This window comes from Heterodontus francisci, chromosome 20, assembly GCF_036365525.1.
Source record: "Heterodontus francisci isolate sHetFra1 chromosome 20, sHetFra1.hap1, whole genome shotgun sequence".
NCBI lineage: Eukaryota > Metazoa > Chordata > Chondrichthyes > Heterodontiformes > Heterodontidae > Heterodontus > Heterodontus francisci.
In genome coordinates, this window is record NC_090390.1 from 53,581,586 (window position 1) to 53,604,201 (window position 22,616).

General features: G+C 41.1%; 1 protein-coding gene across 9 annotated transcripts in view; it reads right to left on the reverse strand.

The window, feature by feature from the left end:
- Nucleotides 1-22,354, reverse strand: part of LOC137380632 (ubiquitin thioesterase ZRANB1) — a 79,035-nt gene extending 56,681 nt beyond the window's left edge. For 2 of the 9 annotated variants that reach the window (XM_068052780.1, XM_068052769.1), the window contains exons 1-2: nt 21,920-22,158; nt 15,876-16,735 (exon numbers count right to left, since the gene is read on the reverse strand). In XM_068052780.1, the coding sequence (XP_067908881.1) occupies nt 15,876-16,692 (817 nt within the window). In that variant the 5' untranslated portion in view covers nt 16,693-16,735; nt 21,920-22,158. The other 7 variants (XM_068052772.1, XM_068052774.1, XM_068052773.1 and 4 more) reach the window with 7 other exon arrangements.
- Between the last annotated feature and the right edge of the window lie 262 nt (nt 22,355-22,616).

The window sequence follows — 22,616 nt, forward strand, 5'->3', positions numbered from 1 at the left end:
TTCTGGAGAGAGAATGCACAAGCACAACCAAGACTATATCCACGACAGCACAGTACACTTAGTAGATACTATGCAATCCAGCCATCATTTTTTTTTCAAAAAAGCTTAACTCTGTTCTTTAAAGCGTTTCTTCTGGGGACACAGCTTCAATTTATTGTATCCATCAGCAAGAGCCAATCCAAATGAAAGAAAATTACTGGGCATTTTACCAACACTCTGCTTGATCAGCAGAGTAACAAAATATGGTAGCTGTCGATTAACAATTATCCTATAAATTAAACAAATTAATTTTAAACTGGACATGTGTTTGGCAGCAGTTATGCATTCCTCAGAAGTGCTCATTGTTTACTCTATAGTTCATTGTAGTAAACAGTATGACACACTGAAACCTGTTACGAATCAGTACAGCAGGCAGAAAGGAGAAGGATTTTCCTTACATGGCAGTGAGCTTTCAGCTATTTTATTGGCAAAATATTTCACTGTGGAACTTTATTGCATTAATTCTGACTTATCAGCGCACAGGTTAATCTTAAATATAATCCGTTAGCAGTTCACTAGATTTTGCTCCAACACTGGAAAAGATAGTTCCAGGAGTAAATGAATACTTAAAGATATAAAATCTGTCATTACCACTACACAATCCCAAATACTAGCAACACCTATTAATTGATCAGAAGTTTTCAATTACAAAGGAACCACCTTGCCAATTTGCTGAGGGGGTGGGTGTGGTGGTGGTTTTGGCTTAAAAAACTTTTAGCTTCAGAATCTTCATGACAGAGTCCAGAACTTAAGTAGTCATGCACTGACTATGGAAGCAGCAGACTTGATGGCCAAATGGTCTTTTCTGTGCCAATTTATATTCTCATGATAACTATCATACTAACTAGAGAAGACAAAAACTTAGTATGAATTTCCCATGGTATGGTTACTATGTGGATGTATATCAAATTGTTACAAGTTTCAAATGACATTTTACCACTTATAGATTCACTTCCTTCCACATCACCCAAGCCATGTGCGGTGCAAAGACTGCTGGACAGTCCACTGGCTTGTACGCTCCACCATGAGCATATGCCTGGCACCCATACACAGAAGATCCACAAAAGAAATAAAGATTTAACGTCCATACTCTCCAGGATATGGAAATCAGAGAACAATTCCAGGTGCAACTTGCTTCCCTTCTTGCTCTCTCGGGCTCCAATGGTGCCAGTGTGGGACAAGATCAATATGATTCAAGGGACATGTACCCAGATCATCAGGCCTGAATCTCAGACTGGTTCAATGAGAATGATAAAGAAATATGCAAATTTCTTGTTCAGAAGTGCCAAGTCTTCATGAGTCAAAAATCAGCCTACAACGCAGAACGGGATTATTTACCACTCAATCCGAAGCTCAGAGAACGATATAGGTCAGCAAGAATAAACAGTCGGTAGAGGAGGCCAACGAAATTTTCAACACTATGCAGACCAGTATGACATACGCAGCTTCTTCTGGGCCACCAAAGCTATTTGCGGACCAAAACAAACAATCCACCCCACTCGAAACTGAAGATGGCAATATTCTTCTCAAAAGATGCAGCCAATAAGACCGCTGGAAGGAGCACTACCAGACCTTCTCAATTGGGAGTCTACAGTATTGGACAAATTCATCAAAATAATCCCTCAACAGCTTATGAGATCAAATTTGGGTATGCTGCCAACACCTGCTGAGGTACGAAAGGCTATCCAACAGATTAACAAGGCATGTGGTCAGGGAAACATTCTTGCAGACATCTAAAAGCTTGGTGGTATGAACTCTCATTCTTTTAAAGAAGGGTGATAAATCTATTTGTGGAACTATAGAGGCATATCCTGTCTGCTGTCAGGAAGATTCTCACATGAATCCTCCTGAACCACCTCCTAACTATCAGTGAAGACATCCTTCCAGAGATCCAATATGGTTGCCAGCCATCCAGGGGAACCACAGATGATCTCTGTTTTGCGACAAATTCAATAAAAGTGCCAGGATCAATGCAAATAGCTCTAAATGGCTCCTAATGATCAAAGGCATTCGACTTCAACAATCGTGAAGCCCTTTGGAAAGTTCTCCAGAGACTTGAGGTCCAGCAAAATGTTACTATTCTGCAGCTTCTGCATGACAATATGACAGCAACTATCATTTGTAATTGATTGGAGACTGAGCCCTTTTATATCCAGATGGGCATGAAGCAAGGCTGTGAAATTGCACTTACTCTCTTCACTATCTACCTCAGCCTGGTTATGGAACTCATTTGTGACTAACTTCCAAGACAGGTCATGATCGAGTTTCGATTCAATGGGAAGCTTTTCAACCTCAACAGGCTGAGAGCCAAGACTAAGGTGACCCTCCAGTATATCCAAGACGTACAATATGCCAACAACTGCACAGTTGTGGCATTCACTGCAAGTGACATTCAGACCACCCTTAACCTCTTCAACTCCACATACAAATGTGTTTGGCTCACTCAACATAGAGAACAAAATCCTTCACCAGCCCTCCCCCAGACAAGCATCTACACCTCCAGCTATTCATATTGATGGGAAGACTTTAGAAGTCGCTGAGCACTTCTGACATCTCAGCAGCTGCCTTTCCCAGAAAATCACTATCGAAGTGGAGATCCAGCAAAGGATCAGCTGTACTAGCACAGCCTTTCAAAAATTGCACAACTGGGTCTCTAACAACAGAGATCATCAAGAGGACAAAGGCTTTAGTCTACAACACTGTTGTTGTCACCACCCTCTATATGGCAGACACACTTGGGTCACCTACCAAAGACACCTCTGAGCGCTGAAGAGAGTTTCCACCAGCGGTGTCTCGACAGGATACTCAGTTAAGTGGGAAGAAAGATGAACAAACTCCAGCATCCTCAATGAATCCAATGCCTCCAGCATCACAACTATGATTATTTGAAATCAGCTTCGCTGGTCTGGACACTGCATCTGCATGTCAAATAATCGGCTTCCAAAGCAGATTCTCTTCTCAATGCAAGCATCTCAAGGAGGACGGAGAAAATGTTTAAGACACTCTGAAGGCCTCATTGAAAAGGGCACAAATTGACATTGGTACATGGGAGGAACATGCCATATGGCAGTGCTTTATCCAACAAGCCACAATACAGTTTGAAACTGACCACATCTCTTCTGTGGAGAAACGATGAAAGCGGAAGGAGAGATAGCAGAATCCTAGCTCGAGAACCCCCATTCTTCAGGGCAACTCCTGTCCTCTCTGCCCAAAGATCTGTGGCTCCAGGATTGGCCTGTTGGGTCACCTGAGAACACACAAATCATGAATGCCTGGCGGACGCCATCTTGTTTCGAAGTGGTAGGGGCGGAGCAAAGATAGACAACGAGATGCACTAAAGGGGCAGTCCCTTGACCAAATAATTAAGAAAGCTTCCTTAGAAGAATCTTAATATAATTAGAAATGTCCATAAATAATTGAAAAAAAGGGGGAGGGGGTTCCGAACATTTTGTCCGACAGGTATTAAAATAAACTTACTTGAGAAAAATCAGTGACATTACATTTATGATTAGAGCTATTCAAATAGTTCATCCGTTTACTCAAAACGGTTTAATGGTCTGGAACCATTCAGCTGCTTACATTTAGGGCATCCCACCTAATTGAACACCTTGGCTTCAGCAAGTGATTAAGAAAAGGGGTGCATTTCTTTTGATGGGTATTTGCTAAGTGGTATTCCTGCCTCTGCAGACTCTAGTTGCTTTTCACCAACAGTTCTTAAGGTAGCAGGAAATATGTGCATTGCCCTTTTACCATCTGTCACCATAATTTTATTACCCCAGTTACTCACAGATACACAGTAGCAGTGTGGTTCACCAATGACATGTACAATCTTTTTCTTACCATCAGGAAGGTGCACTGACAAAGTCTTGAGCTGCAGCTTTCAAATTCAAATGTGCAAGACTGCTTATGCATTTTTTGTCATTTGCTCCGGTGATGTGGAATTCACCTCATTTACATTGTGGGGAGGACTCCACAACATGAAGAGCCAATGACATTGCAACACTTCTTCCTGAAGCTGCCCAATAATACAGGCAGGCCATACATTATACCAAATTTCCATGGCTGTATGCTTAATTCTAGAATGCACGGATTAGAAAACAGTGTTTTACAATATCCGCACAACTCTCTAAAAAAGCTCGGTAAAGTTCAGCACAAATTTTACAAGCACAGAAAAATGGGACAGGGAAAAGAGAATACATGTAACTATTACTACAATTTAAACTATAACCTTTTTAAAGGAAGTTTCTTTTTAAAAAAAAAAAATTCAGTAATTCATCCCACTTCAGTTTTGTGAAGCATTTCTGTTTTAGTTTGGCATCATGTTCCATACGAGTTCTGGTCCTCCATTTAAAAAATATCTTCACATCACCCAATATGGACATACATGGCAAAATTATATATTTAGGAGGAGGGGGGGGGGGGGGGGGAAATACTAGTTATGGCTGATACTTACAGAACATAGTGCCAAATTAAAACAAATGCTTCACAAAACTGAAGTGGGGTGATGAGGAGAAGCAGCAAGTTATTTTCTAAAAACAAGTGTGCTTAAGAACACTGACTTAAATAGCATTAAGTTATTCATTCAAAAACACTGTTTTTGCAGTTTATGAAGCCAAAAATCTTTCAATTCTGGCCCCGAAGCGCACAAATTTTCTGTCTATTAATTTTAACAAAAACTTCATTCTAAGGCAAGAATGTAAAAACAGGGGCTAGTAGTGATGCTGGGGATCCCTGAAGAGACACGATTGGCCGTGGATAGGGGAGGAGACTAATTAAAAAGGAACACACTGGAAGGATGGCACCAAAGAGTTCAAGAGTAGTTTAGGTTCCATTCTCCTGTGCCCCCCCCTCAAGTTTACTAGACCATGCTCCCCTGCTTTGCAGTCTAATTCTAGTAATCATCACCCCAAAATGACAAACTACTTTCCCTCTAATACTGCCAGACACATTCCTAGTGCTGCCCAAATAAATAGTGAGTGTCCCTAGTAATACTGCTTGGCATAAGTGCCTGTTCTGAAATACTTCTAATTTGCAGAGCAATGTCTCAGAAACTTACTCAAAAGATAAACTTAGTTCTTAACTGAGATTTTTAAATTTGAAAGCGGTTGATTATATTCGGACCAAAAGGGAATGCTTTTAATATCTTCAACACTTCAGAGCATAAAAAGCACTCTGACTGAGGCAATAAGTTCCATACAATAATGCGACAATTGATTACAAGTCTTTCTAAAAGTAAGCAGAACCAATAGGAACATAGTTCCTTTATGTGAACAGTTGCATTAGAATGACTCAACATTATGCCTAATCAAAGCAACTTATTAAATTGTGATCCCAATGGGTACAACCTAGACATCAGCCCAATCAAAATCATTTAAGCCTTCAGCCATCTAGCTTAAAAATGCAAATATGAAGTGGAATATAAACAGTGGAGGAGACAATTCACTTTTGTATCATAGGAGATTATTCTTTTTAGAATGCGACAATTTCTTACAAGAAAAAACTTAGATTGATCGCAAAAGCCTTCACCTTCCAAGAGTTGAAGTGCTGAATTCATGTTCAAAGTTGAGATTCTAGATCAGATTCTACATAGAATGCATTCTATGCCTCAACTTAAATGCTCTGTGATAGTAAAGGAAATTTGCTATGTTACCCAAATAATTTAAGCTTTAAAGTGAGAAATGTAAAATTTTTAAATCTAGAATTTAATGCATATATGTACATTAATAGAAAACATGCATGGAAACAGGATTCCAGGGCTTATGAAAAAGTTATGGAAGTAGGAAGCAAAACTAGCCCTTACAGAAAAGAGTGGACATGATCTTAGTCTTGCCCGCTCCTCATTTCTCCACCTTTTGTTTCCCTCACATGAAAGCACTGACTCCATCCTCGGGTACGTCAGGCACCAAGGCCTCAATGATAACTTGCCCAAATAATTATTAGTACACAAGCCTACTCAGCAAGTATTGGCATTGTACTCAACCACAAGGCAATGCATCTGAGCCCCGTACTGTCCGTGACATCCAGATGGTGTGCAAGAGGATGGGTGGGTGGCTCGATTCTGTTAAGACACAGGACCTCCTTTAACTCAAGCAGTGGCGAATTGCAGTGCTATTGCACCATTTGGCCAAGTCCTTCCCAGTATGTGCTGAAGTGCTCCTGGTGTGAGCAGTTGAGCCATCTGGAAAGTTTAAATCCATTTACCTATATTATTTAAAATCCTGTATATATGTCATGCACTGTCTTTCCACAAACCTTAATTCTGCTCCACTACGAAAAATATAAAATCCTTTGTGTTTTCTAGATGTGGGCATCATTGGTAGAGACATTCATTGCCCATCTGGGGCAGCACAGTGGCGCAGTGTGGTTAGCACCGCAGCCTCACAGCTCCAGCGACCTGGGTTCAGTCCTGGGTAATGCCTGTGCGGAGTTTGCAAGTTCTGCCTGTGACCGTGTGGGTTTCCACCGGGTGCTCTGGCTTCCTCCCACAGCCAAAGACTTGCAGGTTGATAGGTAAATTGGTCATTGTAAACTGCCCCTAGTGTAGGTAGGTGGTAGGAGAATTGAAGGAAGGTGGGAATGTGGTAGGGAATCTGGGATTAATGTAGGATTAGTGTAAATGGGTGGTTGATGGTCAGCACAGACTCGGTGGGCCGAAAGGTCTGTTTCAGTGCTGTATCTCTCTATGACTTTATGACTCTATCCCTCAGTGTCCCAAGGTAGCAAGCGGGCTGCTTTAGGTTTCATTTAAAAAAGTTATTACATGAAAAGAGCTCTTCAAATACAAGTGTCCCAAAGAACGCCAGAGGAGCATTATAATGCAAAGTTAGACACCGAGCTATAAAAGAGTAACATTAGGGCAGACGACCAAAAACTTGGTCAAAGAGGTAGGTTTTAAGGAGTCTTAAAGAGGGGTAAAAGTCAAGAGATTTAGAAAGAAAATTCCAGAGCTTAAGGTCCAGACAGCTGAAGGCATGGCCACCAATGGTGGAGCAATTAAAATCAGGGATGCTCAAGAGGCCAGAATTAGATGAGGTCAGATATCAGAGGGAGCTGAAGGAGATGCAGGGTTTGAAAACTTTAAAAGAAAGTGTTGCTTGACCAGGAGCACAGGGACGACAGGTGAATGGAACTTGGTATGAGAAAGGACATAGCCAGCCAGGAGTGCATTGGTATAGTTAAAATCTACACATAACAGACATGAATAAGGGTTTCAGCAGCAGATGAACTGAGGCAGGAGCAAAACTGGGCAATGTTAGAGAGGTGGAAATAGGCATTTTTAGTGATGGCATAGATATGTGATCAGAAGCTCATCTTGGGGTTAAATATGACATCAAGAGACTGCGAACAGGCTGGTTTAGTCTCAAAGTTGCCAGGGAGAAGGATGGAGTCAGTAGCTAGGAACGGAGTTTGGAGCAGGGAGCGAACACAATGTCTTCCGTCTCCCGAATACTTTGAGGAACTTGCAGCTCATTCAGTACTGGATGTCAGATAATTTAACAGTGGAGGAGCCAAAAAAGTTGTTCATGAGGTACAGTTGGATGTCACCAGCATACGTGGAAACTAACTAGCTCTGCTTTTGGCGTATGTCACCAAGGAGCAGCACGTCGATTGAGAAATAGGAGCAGACCAAGGATAGAACCAGGCGAAAGGGGTAGGGGTGGGGGCACGGAGAAAATGAGGTGAACACCTGAGGTAATGGTACAAGAGCGGGAAGAGAAGCCATTGCAAGCGATAGACTGGCTATGATTAGATAGATAAGAATGGAACCATGTGAATACATTCCCACCCAGCTGGACAACTGTGGAGATGCACTGGAGGACGATGACGATGTTAACTATGTTAAAGCTGCAGATAGATAGAGAAGGACGAGGAGGGAAAATTTACCAATACTTTACAGAAGGCATTAGGTGTCAATCCCATGGAGTGCAACTGAAAGAGATGTGTAGGCCAGGCCAAGGAGGAGATGGCAGGTTCCCTTCCCTGAAGGACATCAATAAATCAGTTGGATTTTGTATGGCACCTTTTCAACCCACAGATTTATTGAATACAATTTCATGATCTGCCATAGTGGAACTCATGATTTCTGGATTGCAAGTCTACTACCAAGTGCATAATGCTACTGTATGCCTAAAAATATACCACTTTGGATATTGTTGGTGGGGGGGAAATGGCCTCCCAGGGGAAAGCAGCAACAGCCAAGTTCCTGGCACCATGGATGGCTCTGCTGCACAGGAGGGGAGGAAATGTGGCAAGGCAATAGTGATAGGGGATTCAATTGTAAGGGGAACAGACAAACATTTCTGTGGTCACAAACAAGACTCCAGGATGGTATGTTCCCTCCCTGGTGCTAGGGTCAAGGATGTCTTGGAGCAGCTGCAGGACATTCTGAAGGGGGAGGGTAAACAGCCAGTGGTCGTGGTACATGTCAGTACCAACGACATAGGTAGAAAAAGGATGAGGTCCTGCAAGATGAATTTAAGGAGTTAGGAGCTAAATTAAAAAGTAGGACCTCAAAAGGTAGGAATCTCAGGATTACTTCCTGCACTAAGTGTTAGTGAGTATAGGAACAGGAGGAGAATAGACCAGATGAATGCGCGGCTGGAGAAATGGTGCAGGAGAGGGAGATTTAGATTCCTGGGACATCGGGACCGGTTTTGGGGAAGGCGAGATCTGTACAAGCGGGACCGGTTACACCCAGGCAGGACCGGGGCCAATGTCCTCACAGGGGCGTTTGCTAGTGCTGTTGGGGAGGATTTAAAACTAGCAGGGCGATAGGAACCCGAGCAGGGAGACTGAGGAGGAGGAAACAAGGATAGATGTGAAAGACAGGAAACAAAAAGGCAAAAGTGGAAGGCATAGAAATCAAGGGCAAGAAACAAATAGGGCCATAGTGCAAAATATGCTAAGATGACTAAATGTTAAAAAGACAAGTCTAAAGGCATTGTGTCTCAATGTGCGGAGTATTCGCAATAAGGTAGGCGAATTAACTGCGGATACGATATAGTTGCAATTATGGAGACATGGCTGCAGGGTGACCAAGGATGGGAACTGAACATCCAGGGGTATTCAATATTTAGGAAGGAAAGACAAAAAAGGAAAGGAGGTGGAGTAGCATTGTTAGTAAAAGAGGAAATCAATACAATAGTGAGGAAGGATATTAGCTCAGAGAATCCTGATGTGGAATCTGTATGGGTGGAGCTAAGAAACACCAAGGGGCAGAAAACATTGGTGGGGGTTGTATATAGACCCCCAAACAGCAGTGATGTAGAGGATAGCATTAAACAAGAAATTAGAGACACATGCAATTAGGGTACAACTAATTATGGGTGACTTTCAACTACATATAGATTGGGCAAACCAAATTAGCAATAATGTAGAGGAGGAATTCCTGGTGTGCGTATGTGATGGTCTTTTGGACCAATATGTTGAGGAACCAACTAGAGAACAGGCCATCGTTGACTGAGTATTGTGTAGTTTAGAGATACAGCACTGAAACAGGCCCTTCGGCCCACCGAGTCTGCGCCGACCATCAACCACCCATCTATACTAATCCTACACTAATTCCACATCCCCACATTTTTCCCTACCACCTACCTATACTAGGGGCAATTTCTGATGGCCAATTTACTTATCAACCTGCAAGTCTTTGGCATGTGGGAGGAAACCGGAGCACCCGGAGGAAACCCACGCAGACACAGGGAAAACTTGCAAACTCCACACAGACAGTACCCGGAATTGAACCCGGGTCACTGGAGCTGTGAGGCTGCGGTGCTAACCACTGCGCCACTGTGCCGCCCACAGTGTACAAAGAATTAGTTAACAATCTTGTTGTGCGGGGTCCCTTGGGGAAGAGCAACCATAACACGATAGAATTCTTCATTAAGATAGAGAGTGAGTGTGTTGATTTGGAGACTAGGGTCCTGAATCTAAATACAGGAAACTATGAAGGTATGAGGAGCAAGTTGGCTATGATAGATTGGGAACGTTACTTAAAAGGTTGACAGTGGATAGGCAATGGCTAGCATTTAAAGAGCGCATGAATGAATTACAATGGTTCATTCCTATCTGGTGCAAAAATAAAACAGGAAGGGTGTCTCAACCGGGACTTACAAAAGGAAATTAGGGATAGTATTAGATCCAAGGAACAGAAATATAAAATGGCCAGAAGAAGCAGCAAATCTGAGGAATGGAAGCAGTTTAGAATTCAGCATAGGAGGACAAAGGGATTGATTAAGAAGGGGAAAATAGATTATGAGAGTAAACTTGGGGGGGGGGGGGGGGGGGGGAAAGAGGGGAGAGACATAGAAGCTTTTGCAGTCAGTTTCTGTAGGTAGGTGAAGAGAAAATTAGCGAAGACAAATGTGGGTCCCTTACAGTCAGAAAACGGGGGAATATATAACAGGGAACAAAGAAATGGCAGATCAATTAAATACATACTTTGGTTCTGTCTTCACAAAGGAGGACACAAATTACCTCCCAGAAATGTTGGGGAACATAGGGTCTAGTGAGAAGGAGGAACTGTATGAAATCAGTATTAGTAGGGAAATGGTGTTTGGGAAACTGATGGGATTGAAGGCCGATAAATTCCCCAGGGCCTGATAATCTACATCCCAGAGTACTTGAAGTGGCCCTAGAAATAACAGATGCATTGCTGGTTATTTTTCAAAATTCTGTAGACTCTGGAACAGTTCCAATGGATTGGAGGGCAACTAATATAAACCCACTATTTAAAAAAGGAGGCAGAGAGAAAACAGAATTATAGACCGGTTAGCCTGACATCAGTAGTGGGGAAAATGCTAGAGTCCATTGTAAAAGATGTAATAGCAGAGCACTTGGAAAACAGTGACATGCTCGGACAAAGTCAACATGGATTTACGAAAGGGAAATTATGCTCGACAAATCTACCGGAATTTTTTGAGGAAGTAACTAGTAGAATAGGTAAGGGAGAAGTAGTGGATGTGGTGTATTTGGACTTTTAGAAGGCTTTCGATAAGGTCCTACATAAGAGATTAGCGTGCAAAATTCAAACACATGGGACTGGGGGTAAAGGTACTGAAACTGAGAGAGAACTGGTTGGCAGACAGGAGACAAAGAGTAGGAATAAACGGGCCTTTTTCAGAGTGGCGGGCAGTGACTAGTGGGGTACCACAGGGATCAGTGCTAGGACCCCAGCTATTCACAATATATAGTAATGATATAGATGAAGGAATAAAATGTAATATATCCAAGTTTGCAGATGACACAAGCTGGGTGAGAGTGTGAGCTGTGAGGAGGATGCAGAGAAAGTTCCAGTGTGATTTGGACAGGTTGAGTGAGTGTGCAAATACATGGCAGATGCAGTATAATGTGGACAAATGTGAGGTTATCCACTTGGGTGGCAAAAAACAGAAAGGCAAATTATTAGCTGAACGGCAATAGATTGGGAAAGGGGGAGGTGCAGCAAGACCTGGTTGTCCTTGTGCACCAGTTGCTGGAAGCAAGCATGCAGGTGCAGCAGGCAGTTAAGGCGGCAAATGGTATGTTGGCCTTCATAACGAGAGGATGAGAGTACAGGAGCAAGGATGTCTTGCTGCAATTATACAAGCCCTTGGTGAGACCACACCTTGAATATAGTGTGCAGTTTTGGTCTCTATCTGATGAAGGATGTTCTTGCTATGGAGGGAGTGCAACAAAGTTTCACCAGACTGCTTCCTGGGATGGCAGGACTGACATATGCAGAGAGATTGGGTCGATTAGGGCTGCATTCGCTAGAGTTTGGAAAAATGAGGAGATCGCATAGAAACCTACAAAATTCTAACAGGACTGGACAGATTCGATGCAGGAAGGGTGTTCCCAATGGCGGGAGAGTCCAGGACCAGGGTCACAATCTAAGGGTAAGGGGTAAGCCATTTAGGACTGAGATGAGGAGGGATTTCTTCACTCAGAGTGGTGAACCTGTGGAATTCTCTACCACGGAAAGCAGTTGAGGCCAAATCATTAAATATATTCAAGAGTTAGATATAGTTCTTAGGGCTAAAGGAATTAAGGGATACGGGGAGAAAGCGGGAACAGGGTACTGAGTTTGGGCAATCAACCATGATCGTACTGAATGGCGGTGCAGGCTTGAAGGGCCGAATGGCCTACTCCTGCTCCTATTTTCTGTGTTTCTAATTCTGTTTGTAAACTTGTACAATGGGAAAATCCTATTTAAACTGTTAGGATTTCATTGCAACATTTGTTGAATTAACCAAAAACAAACTTTTGCCAATTTTTCACCACAACTGAAATTTGACACAGAATTAGGAATTAAAAACTAATTTTTTTGAAATACATAAATGACAAATTTGCCTATTAATTTTTTTGTAATTTTTGATACCTTCATTCAAGTTTTTACTTCAAGGCCTCAGTCTGCATAAAAAGTCTAGGCTATGTCTGTATGCAACCACACCTGTACATCTTGAACATGTGCGGTTTTTATAGTTTTCCAGCAAAGAGTTGCAGGGTAGATCACCTCTCGTGAGGATTTAAAGAATTCAGTTTTCTCCTCCTCCATTCTGCCATCTAATGAAATTGCAGAGATCACGTGGCTACATAAGAAACATGAGAAAGACTCAAGAAGGATGAACCATCCATGGCTAACTAAGGAAGTAAAGGATAGTATCAAATTGAAAGAAAAGGGTACAATTCTGCAAAAATTAGTGGTAGGCCAGAAAATTGAGAACATTTTTAGAAACCAGCAAATGATGATTTCAAAAAAGAGAAATTGGAATATGAAAGCAAACTATCAAGAAATATAAATACTGTAAAAGCTTTTACAAGTCTACAAAAAGGAAGAGATTAGCTAAAGTAAACGTCAGTCCCTTTGAGGAGACTAGAGAATTAATAATGGCAAAAAAAGAAAACAGCTGACACTTTGAAAAAGTATTTTCTATCGTCTGAAAGTCACAGGGCAAAAGGGAGGAACGGAAAACAATCACCATCACTAGAGGAAAAAGTACGACGAAAACTAATGGGACTAAAGGCTGACAAGTCCCTTAGAACTGATGGCCTGCATCCTAGGGTCTTAAAAGCAGCTGCATAGATAATGGATGCATTGATCGTAATCTTCCAAAATTTTCTAGTTTCTGGAAAGGTCCCAACAATTGGGAAAACTGCAAATGTAATGCCCCTATTCAATAAATAGAGAGACAGAAAACAGGAAATTTTAGGCCAGTTAGCCAAATACCTGTCATTGGGAAAATGCTGGAATCCATTATTAAGGAAGTAGCAGCAGGAGTTTTAGAAAATCATAACAAAACTATGTTGACTCTGCCCAATTATCAAGCATGAATTTCCTTTCGTAGAGTTCTTTGAGGATGTATCCGGCAGAGTGAATAAAGGGGACCCTGTAGATGTGGTGTACTTGGATTTCCAAAAGGTACAAGATAAGAGCTCATGTCGTTGGGGCTAATATATTAGCATGGATTGAGGATTGGCTAACCAACAAGAAACAGTCGGGATAAATGGGTCATTTTCAGGTTGGCAAACTAACTAGTGGGGTGCCACAGGGATTAGTGCTGGGGTTTCAACTATTTACAGTCTACATCAAATGACTCAGATAAAGGGACTGTGTATTGTAGCCAAATTTGATGTTGATACAAAGATCAGAAAGCAAGTTGTGAGCAGGATACAGACAGAGTCTGCGGAGGGATATAGATAAAGTAAGTGGGCAAAAATTTGGCAGATGTAATATAATGTGGGAAAATGTGAGGTTATCCACTTTGGCAAGAATAGAAAAGATAGATATTTTATTTTTTTTTTTTAAAAAGGAGAGACTACAGAATGCTGTGTTACAGAAGGATCTGGGTGTCCTCATACATGAAACACAGTTAGCATGGAGGCACACCAAGTAATTAGAAAGGCAAATGGAATGTTGGCCTTTATTGCAAGGGGGAATGGAGTAAAAAGAAGGTTTTGCTACAACTGTACAGGGCACTGGTGGGACCACACCTAGAGTACTGCACAGGGTTTTGGTCTCCTTATTTAAGGTGGGGTGGATGTATTTGCATTGGAAGCAATTCAGAGAAGGTTCACTAGGTTGATTCCTGGGATGAAGGGGTTGTCTTACAAGGTTGAGCAGGTTGGACCTACACACATTGGAGTTTAGAAGAATGAGAGGTGACCTTATTGAAACAAGATTCTGAGGGGGCGTGACAGGGTAGATGCAGAGAGGACGTTTTTCCTTATGGGGGTAATCGAGAATTAGGGGGCAGAGTTTCAAAATAAAGGACCCTCCCATTTAAGAATTATGTACCCCAGAGAGTAGTGGAGACTGAGTTAGACAGATTTTTGATCTACAAGGGTTACGGGTTACTGCGGGAAGGGGGGGCAGGGAGGAAAGTGGAGTTGAGGCCACCATCAGCCCTGCTCTTTCTTATGTTCTTAAATTCAGTAGCCTGTGTCAAGTGACAAGTGATCTCTATTCAACCTCAGATCTTGCTACATTTACCCAAATACTGGGCAGGTAAAAGCACATGAGTTCATAGGGGACAAAAGGTCTAATTGTGGGAGTGACTTGCAATGCTGAACCCATGAAACAGAGTAGGCATAAATGGGTCATTTTCTGGTTGGCAAGATGTAATGCGTGGTGTGCCACAGGGATCTGTGCTGGGGCCTCAACTTTTTACAATTTATATAAATGACTAGGAAGGAGGGACCGAAGGTATGGTTGCTAAATTTGCTGATGACAAAGATAGGAAGGAAAGTAACTTGTGAAGAGGACATAAGGGGGTTACAAAGGGATATAGATAGGTTAAGTGAGTGGACAAAGACCTGGCAAATGGAGTATAATGTGGAAAAAAGTGAAATTGTCCACTTTGGCAGGAAGAATAAAAAAAACACATTATCTAAATAGTGAGAGATTGCAGAGGGATCTGGGAGTTTTAGTGCATGAATTGCAAAGGGTTACTATGCAGGTACAGCATGTAATTAGGAAAGCTCATAGAATGTAATCGTTTATCACGAGGGGAATTGAATACAGAAGCAGGGAGGTTTTGCTTCAGCTATACAGGGCATTGGTGAGACCACATCTGGAGTACGGTGTACAGTACTGGTCTCCTTATTTAAGCAAGGATGTAAAAGCGTTGGAGGCAGTACAGAGAAGGTTTACTAGAGCAATCATTTATTTAGTCTTTTTTGTGTTTCTAGGTTGTATTGACAAAGGGAATTGCTTTTTGTAATAACAGTCCAGAACTTGCTGGAAGTGGCCCATACATGGAATCACAGCAGCACCCTTTTATTTTAAATTCATTTGAAAATAGGCTTAGTACAGTAAGCTGATTTTTTTCACATAATGGGTAGGCTGTCTTACAAGGAAAGATTGGACCGGCTAGGCTCATGTCCGGTGGAATTTAGAAAAGGCAACTTGATTGAAATATACAAGATCCTGAGGGGTCTTGACAGGGTGGATGTGGATGTTTCCCCTTGTGGGAGAAACTCAAACTGGGGATCACTGCTTAAAAATAAGGTGACGCCTATTTAAGACAGAGATGAGGAGAAATTTCTTCTGAGGGTCGTGAGTCTTTGGAATTCTCTTCCTCAAAAGGCAGTGGAAGCAGAGTCTTTGAATATTTTTAAGGCAGAGTTAAATAGATTCTTGATAAGCAAGGGGGTGGAAGGTTATCGGGGGCAGGTAGAAATGTGGAGTAATCATATGATGATTCATCAGATTTTAAATAAATGCAAATTGTTTTCACATTCTCATTTTTCCCCAAAATATTCTTTCACAAATATATCAAGGAATTCTGCACATTATTCTTGAATATTGTGTATGAGAAAAGTGTGTTGAACACAAAAATGAAGTTTAAAAACAAACCTACCTAGGCATGCATTAAGGAACAGCCAATCAGATCTTTTCATTCTGTTCTTTATTTGTTTGAGTCTTTTAAAGTCCACTTCCAGCTCTTCTTTACTGCTTACAGCCCCAGGAGCCAGCTCAATCCTCTGAAAGTCCATTTTCATCTCAGATTCATGCTTCGGTACTGGAGAAGACCTCCTCTGGCTATTGCCTCCACTGCCACTGCTCCTCCATCGAGCCCTGTCCTGCTCATTTATCAGTGATGAAGCTTCCTCAGACTCTGCAAATTCAATTGCTTCCAAATTGTTAGGTCTAGGATAGTCACAGACTACACACTTGCGAGACTTAGGACAATTCTCATATGTGCAAGCCGTGCATGTCCAAAGCAGTGTTTTTGCGTTCAGTCTATTTCTGTCATTATATTCTTCACAAGGGTCCTGAGAAGCCTGAACTGGTCTTGAAATACAACCAGACGACTGGGGGGACTCCGTAGGACTTCTGGTCCGACGGTGGGACAAACACTGAGTGCATCTTATTGCTCTTGGCCAATTCAGATAAGTACACATGTGGCATGACCACTTGCTTGCACTTTCTGAATTGTAGGATGATTTAACCCTTGGTCTAGCACTAGAGTCTGGACAAATCAGAGGGCTGCTACCACCCTCTGTACTTGTGGTATCCCAGTCTTGATTCAAATCACTTGAGCTGCCCCTGATTGGATCTTCAGTAATTATAGTGCCATTAGGTCTAGGTGCACGACACATGGTGCATTTGATTGCAGATGGCCAGTTTTCATATGTGCAATATTCACAGGCCCACTTTATTCCATATTCAGTCATCGTTGCTCACACCAAGCACCAGTTTTCAATGTTGGATTGGTGTCTGAAAAATAAAATTAAAAAGTATTAAATACAGGAATTCTCACCGCCCCATTTAGGCAGAACTTATTGAAAACAAGCATTATAAATGATTCTACATTACTTTATGTAATGAGAAATGAGAAATACAACACCCTTATTTATTTTAACAGGGAACACAATGATATCCAGGTCCAGACAACTCTACAGTTCCCCCCCACATACCCCAAAACATGTCAAAATAATAAAATTTGCATTTAAATCAGTAAACTGTCAAATGGAACAAAGAACTACCAAATCCAGTTAGCCTGAGCCTGTACTATAGTAGAGCTAGCTTAAAAATGGTGTGCTTGGAGAGACTTTAACATTTCAGCCATTAGTAACTGGATGGAAATTTGATGGTTTAAACTTCCACCTTCTGGATACACCATTCAAACCTAGAGAGCTTTTAACTTTTCCTACAATGAATGGATCAAAATTGAAAGAGACTTTGCAAGAATCAACACCACAAAGGTGCCTAGGTTAAATCAATTTACAATAGTATGGAACAAGCATAGAACGAAGCGGACTGGTATTAAGAGGGCAAAACTAAAACATAGTTCTGTGCAACTATGTCAAAGCAACTATATATTCATTTTCCATTTCAAATTAACTTAACTGGTTTCCAAGCCAATTAATGTGACCACAGCATAGCACATACATGTTTGTTATCTCAAACTGGTAATTTGGTTACCATAAAAAAAAAGGAAAGTTGGGTCATTTGTGAAGTCCTCACAAAGAAAAAAAGATTAATAGTCCCCATTATGTCCATCATATTTACAACTTCAAGGCTTAATGCGTGTTCTGGTACAAGTCAGCTTTGATTACACCCAATGTGTGCCATTTTTTAATATAAGCTTTGAAAACAAATCTAGAACCCACTGCAAAATCCATTTGTTTAGAAGCAAGCAAGACTTGTATTCTTACTCCCCAATTAATGTTTCAAACAAACTTGGCATGCATATGAAAAGCTATTTGGATGCAAATTACAAGTTTATGTACTCGTGGATCATGTCTTCAAGTGAAGTGCGACTTATCCTTTAGCATAATTCACATAAATCTTATTTTATTAACTGATAATGTTCCTTACATGTTACCATGACTGTTTGAGAATTTGAATTAATTTTCTAAAATCCAGCATCAATAAAAAAAAAAGTGACCTACTGGATTGCCAGAAAAACCTAACAGCTTTACTAATGCCCTTTAGGGGGAAGGAAACCTGCCCTCCTTACCTGGTCTGGCCTATATGTGAATCCAGTTCCATACCAACTCTTAACTGCCCACTGAAATGGCCTAGAACATCACTCGGTTCAAGAAGGTGGCTCAACACCACCTTCTCAAGACAACTAGAGATGGGAAGATGCCAGCCTTTCCATTGATGCCCATATCCTGAGAATGAACAATTAAAAAAAGAGCACTGAAAATTTCTATTACAAATGAAGAACCAAGAAAGTCCAACATTTCCAAGATGTACCATCAGACTAAGGTTAAGCTTAGCAGCAGTCAAGTGTTGTGCTCATTTCATGGACTTTCTGCGTATTCAGCAGGGCCAAACCAAATAAATAATCATAGAAGCATACAACACAGGAGCAGGCCATTCAGCCAATTGTGCCTGGGACAGCTCTTTGAAAGAGCTACTCAATTATTCCTCCTCGCCCATTCTTTCTCTAAAAGATATAAATTATTTTTTTCCCTTTTGAAGCATATATCCAATTCCCTTTAGAAATTTACTGTCAACTCTACATCTACTACTTCTTCAGGAAGTACACTGCAGATGATAATTACTTAAGGTTTCTAAGTGGAGGTCAGAACCTAGATTACAAAAAGTTCAAATTTGTTACATAAATGTCTGAAGTATTCTCCACTTTTATTTGAACACATATAATTCAAGATACAGTAGTTGAACCAGATGCCCTGCATATTTAAAGATAAAACTGCACGGCAGAAAGTGTTTTAGATATTCAACAAGACAGTCAGTGCTGCAAAGAGAGAAGAGGTCTAGTTTTACAGCTGTACATCCTTGTTTGGAGTTGGAAAATTTGTTTCCATTTCTGGAAAAGGATATATACCCAAACATTATTTTTTGTTTGTATTTACAGATGTTGACTGACCCAGTTTTACCAGCATTTTCAGTTGGCATTTTTACTATATCCTCTAGAACAAGTTTCCTCACATTCCTCAACTGTATATACATTAGTGATGTCACTCCTTGGAGTGGAAAGCACTGTAAACATCATATCCAATATGGATAACATAACACCCTCAGTCTAGAAGAAAAATTGAGCTCCAAAATAATGGTTCTCAAAAAATACCTTCCAATTATACATAAAAATGGATACCTGCCTGTGAACACATTTGATCCCAAGACATTAATTTTCAAAAAGACAGATTCTTCCAGAAATTAGCTAGTGTAAAGGCAGATGCATTTGTGGGTTCTGATTTCAGCTGATTACTACTATATAATTTGAGAGATTCAGCATAACCAGTGGCAAATGGTAGAGATCCACTGCAAGTACACAAGAAATGCATTTGCATTTGAGCGCAGAAAAAATAATCTAATTTACAGATAATTTTTCCATAGATATACATGCCTATTTCAAAACCACATGTAAATTTTTATGGCGTAACTTTTCTTTTGAATCCCATAATATACTCCAAAATTCTGATCCACATGAGCAAAAATAATTTCTATAGAAACTACACCACAACAGGTTGTAAGCATATAAAAATTCTCCCTTTTACAAAGGACAATTACTACTATGCATTTGATTTAAAATCTTTCTACAGAAAGTAGTTAGAAATTTAACTGCAGAGACTTTAAACAGGCTAAAACTCTTAGGCAAAAAGAAAATCAGTCAAAAATTAGTTTGAACATTTAGAGTAGATCTTTCAAACATTGTTAGTAAATGAACGCACCAATGGTGACTATTGTTTCTGAAAAGTATTTTTTCACTTAAAGACCAAAGAAAGTTTAGAAATCTATTTTTAGATTGTCACATATCCTCAGCGTTAATATGTCACAGCATACATTAAGGCGCACCATTTAACAGAGTCGATAAAGATCTTACTAATTTAAAACATTGAAATTTAATATATGAAAACCTTCCATACACATTAGACAATAAGCTACAATCTCAACTTGCATTTTGCAAGACTCTGCACATGGAGGAAGCCTTAAAATGCCTAATATTGAAAAGTGAATGCATGAAAGAGGAGATAGAGAAGACTACAGAGATCAAAGGTTTTGATCATTACTTTGGAACCACGGAAGAAGGTAGGGAAGTCCAATCCCATCTTCACCCACATTCACACATGCAATTTCCAACAGGAGTCACAATACTGATCAGCAGGAGTCCCACTTTTCATTTTTCCCCTCTCTGGTGAACAAGACAATTGTAGCACCCACTGCTCAGCTAACAAAATTTCAAAATTAAACCTGAAGCCTTCTTAGACCATACAGCAACTTTTAATCCAGTATAATCACTATACACAGAACATGCTACATAGATCATGGAATACTCCAGGTCAGCCCTTTAGTATGGAACCTTAGGTAATATACAAATTTGAAGGGAAATAGTTTTGAGTAAAGTTATCTATAATATTGTAATCCCAGAAAAGAGCACCACACTATTCTGTACAAACATTTATATATTTCAGAAATTCTTAATCACCTGAAAACATTATACCTTCCGATTAGAATAGAACCTATAGGGAGTTTAATAGCGCCATGATAGAAGTATAAGCTTCACTACCTAACAAAGTGGAGTTCCAACAAGGCAGAACCAAAGGATTAATAAATTACCACCAAGAAGCTGTACATGTCTTATTTACTACAAGACATTTAATGAGTAGAGAACAGTATTAGCATTTACTCAAGAATAAAATTACACCATCTGGCTACACGATCTCAACTCCTTGGTCTAATCAAAATCACTAAAAATAGAAGTGAATACCAAGCAAGTTCTGTCTAATTTACCATCAGACAGTATACAGTCTGCATTTGAACTCCATTTTTGTACAAAAAAATCTGTACTATCCAATAATTTGAATTTAGCAATAGATAGCAAAGTGAGAATTCAGAGTTAAATCAGATAATTCAAAATTGCTTAATTCAGATTAAGAGGAGAGTGCATTGCAACTCTGGATTTCAACAAATTTGGATTAATTGAACTGTAATGCTGGATTCGGGGAGGGTGGTGGGACAGCCAAGAGGATGTGCTAGATTAAGGTTCAACAAACGTGACAAAAAGACTCAAGTTTAATAACAGACGCACTGGACAACAACAAAAAATCTCTCAAGACTACAACTGTAAAAGAAACAGTCGGTAATAAACGGAACTCTAAAAAGACATCATTTATAAACATTTGCAGACCTGACGTTAAACTGGAATATTGTCCAAATTGTGCAAGATTCACCAACTGTTACAAAGTCATACATTTACAATTTTTTTCCTTCTTTTTGGCCACCGAGATTGTATCAAAAAACAGGAGTTTCAGTTATAACAAGGTGGCAGAATGAGTGACGTTCTCTTGCTGGTACAGTGACCTGTTTGCAAACACTTGAGCTGTTCAAATTAAGTAAATCTCCACAAACGTGGCATTAGGTCTGGAGCAAAAGCAATTGGAAACAGAACCCCAGAGGAGGCCAAGTTATACCAAGGTAGGCACGTTTATTTTTGTATCTCAACAGATCGTTGTTTTGTTTTTAAAATCACCTTAAGTTTGAATGATTATCCAGAGTCTCTTGTAATATCGTTACAACTCATTTTCTGAAAAATCCGCGATACGCGAAAACAAAAATCTTCCCAATGCACAAAAAGTAGCAAACCAGGGTTTTCCTGATATTGCACCAAAATCGCGACTCTTGGCGACAAACTTTTGAAAACTCCGCTGAAGCCGACACTTAAAAGCTTTGTTTAGACTGCACCTAAACCAGCACAGCAGGTCAGCGGAGTCTGTTTCATTTCTTTCTCCCCCAAGCAGTTGTTACAGGAACGAATGTGGATCTTTTTAAAACAAACTTCACCCTTGGAGCTTTAAAAAAAAAGAGCAGATCTGACCTCACGCTGCGCCCGGCCGGGCTGCGATCAGGTTTCTGTCACTTCGCGCAGCATAATTCAACAGCGCGGACTAAGCTGCGGATTTTTCGTTACTGACAACCAGCAGTTACCTAATTCCAGATCTCGGGCACCGGCCTCACATTCTGCTGCGCTGGGGCTGCACTTCCACTCCGCCGCCGTCGCTGCCACCCCATCTTTACCTTATGTTTACGTTAGTGTCAGACGGGCCGCATACAGACAAACAGACCTTCTCCCCCGCGCGCTCTCTCTCTCTCTCTCTCTCTCTCACGTCTCTTCGCCGCTGCCGCCACCGCCGCCGCTCCAGTCGATCTCGCTTCTTTCCCCCCCCCCACCCTCCCCGCCACCCCCGCCGCTCTTTTCCTTACATGGTGGCCGGGTCAAACCAAAAAAACCCCGCTCACTCCCACCGCACCTCAACCCGTCCGACGTGCGACCTCCAGCTTCCACCCCCTCCCTCCCCAGCCTGCTTCCCTTATGACATTTTTTTTTTCCCTGAAGCTCCTCCGTTCGACTCTAATGGCGACGGCAAAGACAACATAAGACAAAGTTTGCTGGGATATTTAAAACGTCACACCGCACCTCGCGGCCGCCCGCTCCCTTGATTGGCCGCTGCCCCGACTCAGGTAAAGGGCCAATCGCAATCGCCGTCCTTGGTATTTTGGAACGGACGTCACCCGGAGTAACCAGGCTGTGACGTTGCCGCGTAAACTAAATACGAGGGGAGGAGCAATCCGCCGATCACGTGACACTCTCCAGCTCTGCTTTTGATTGGCCCATGATTACATC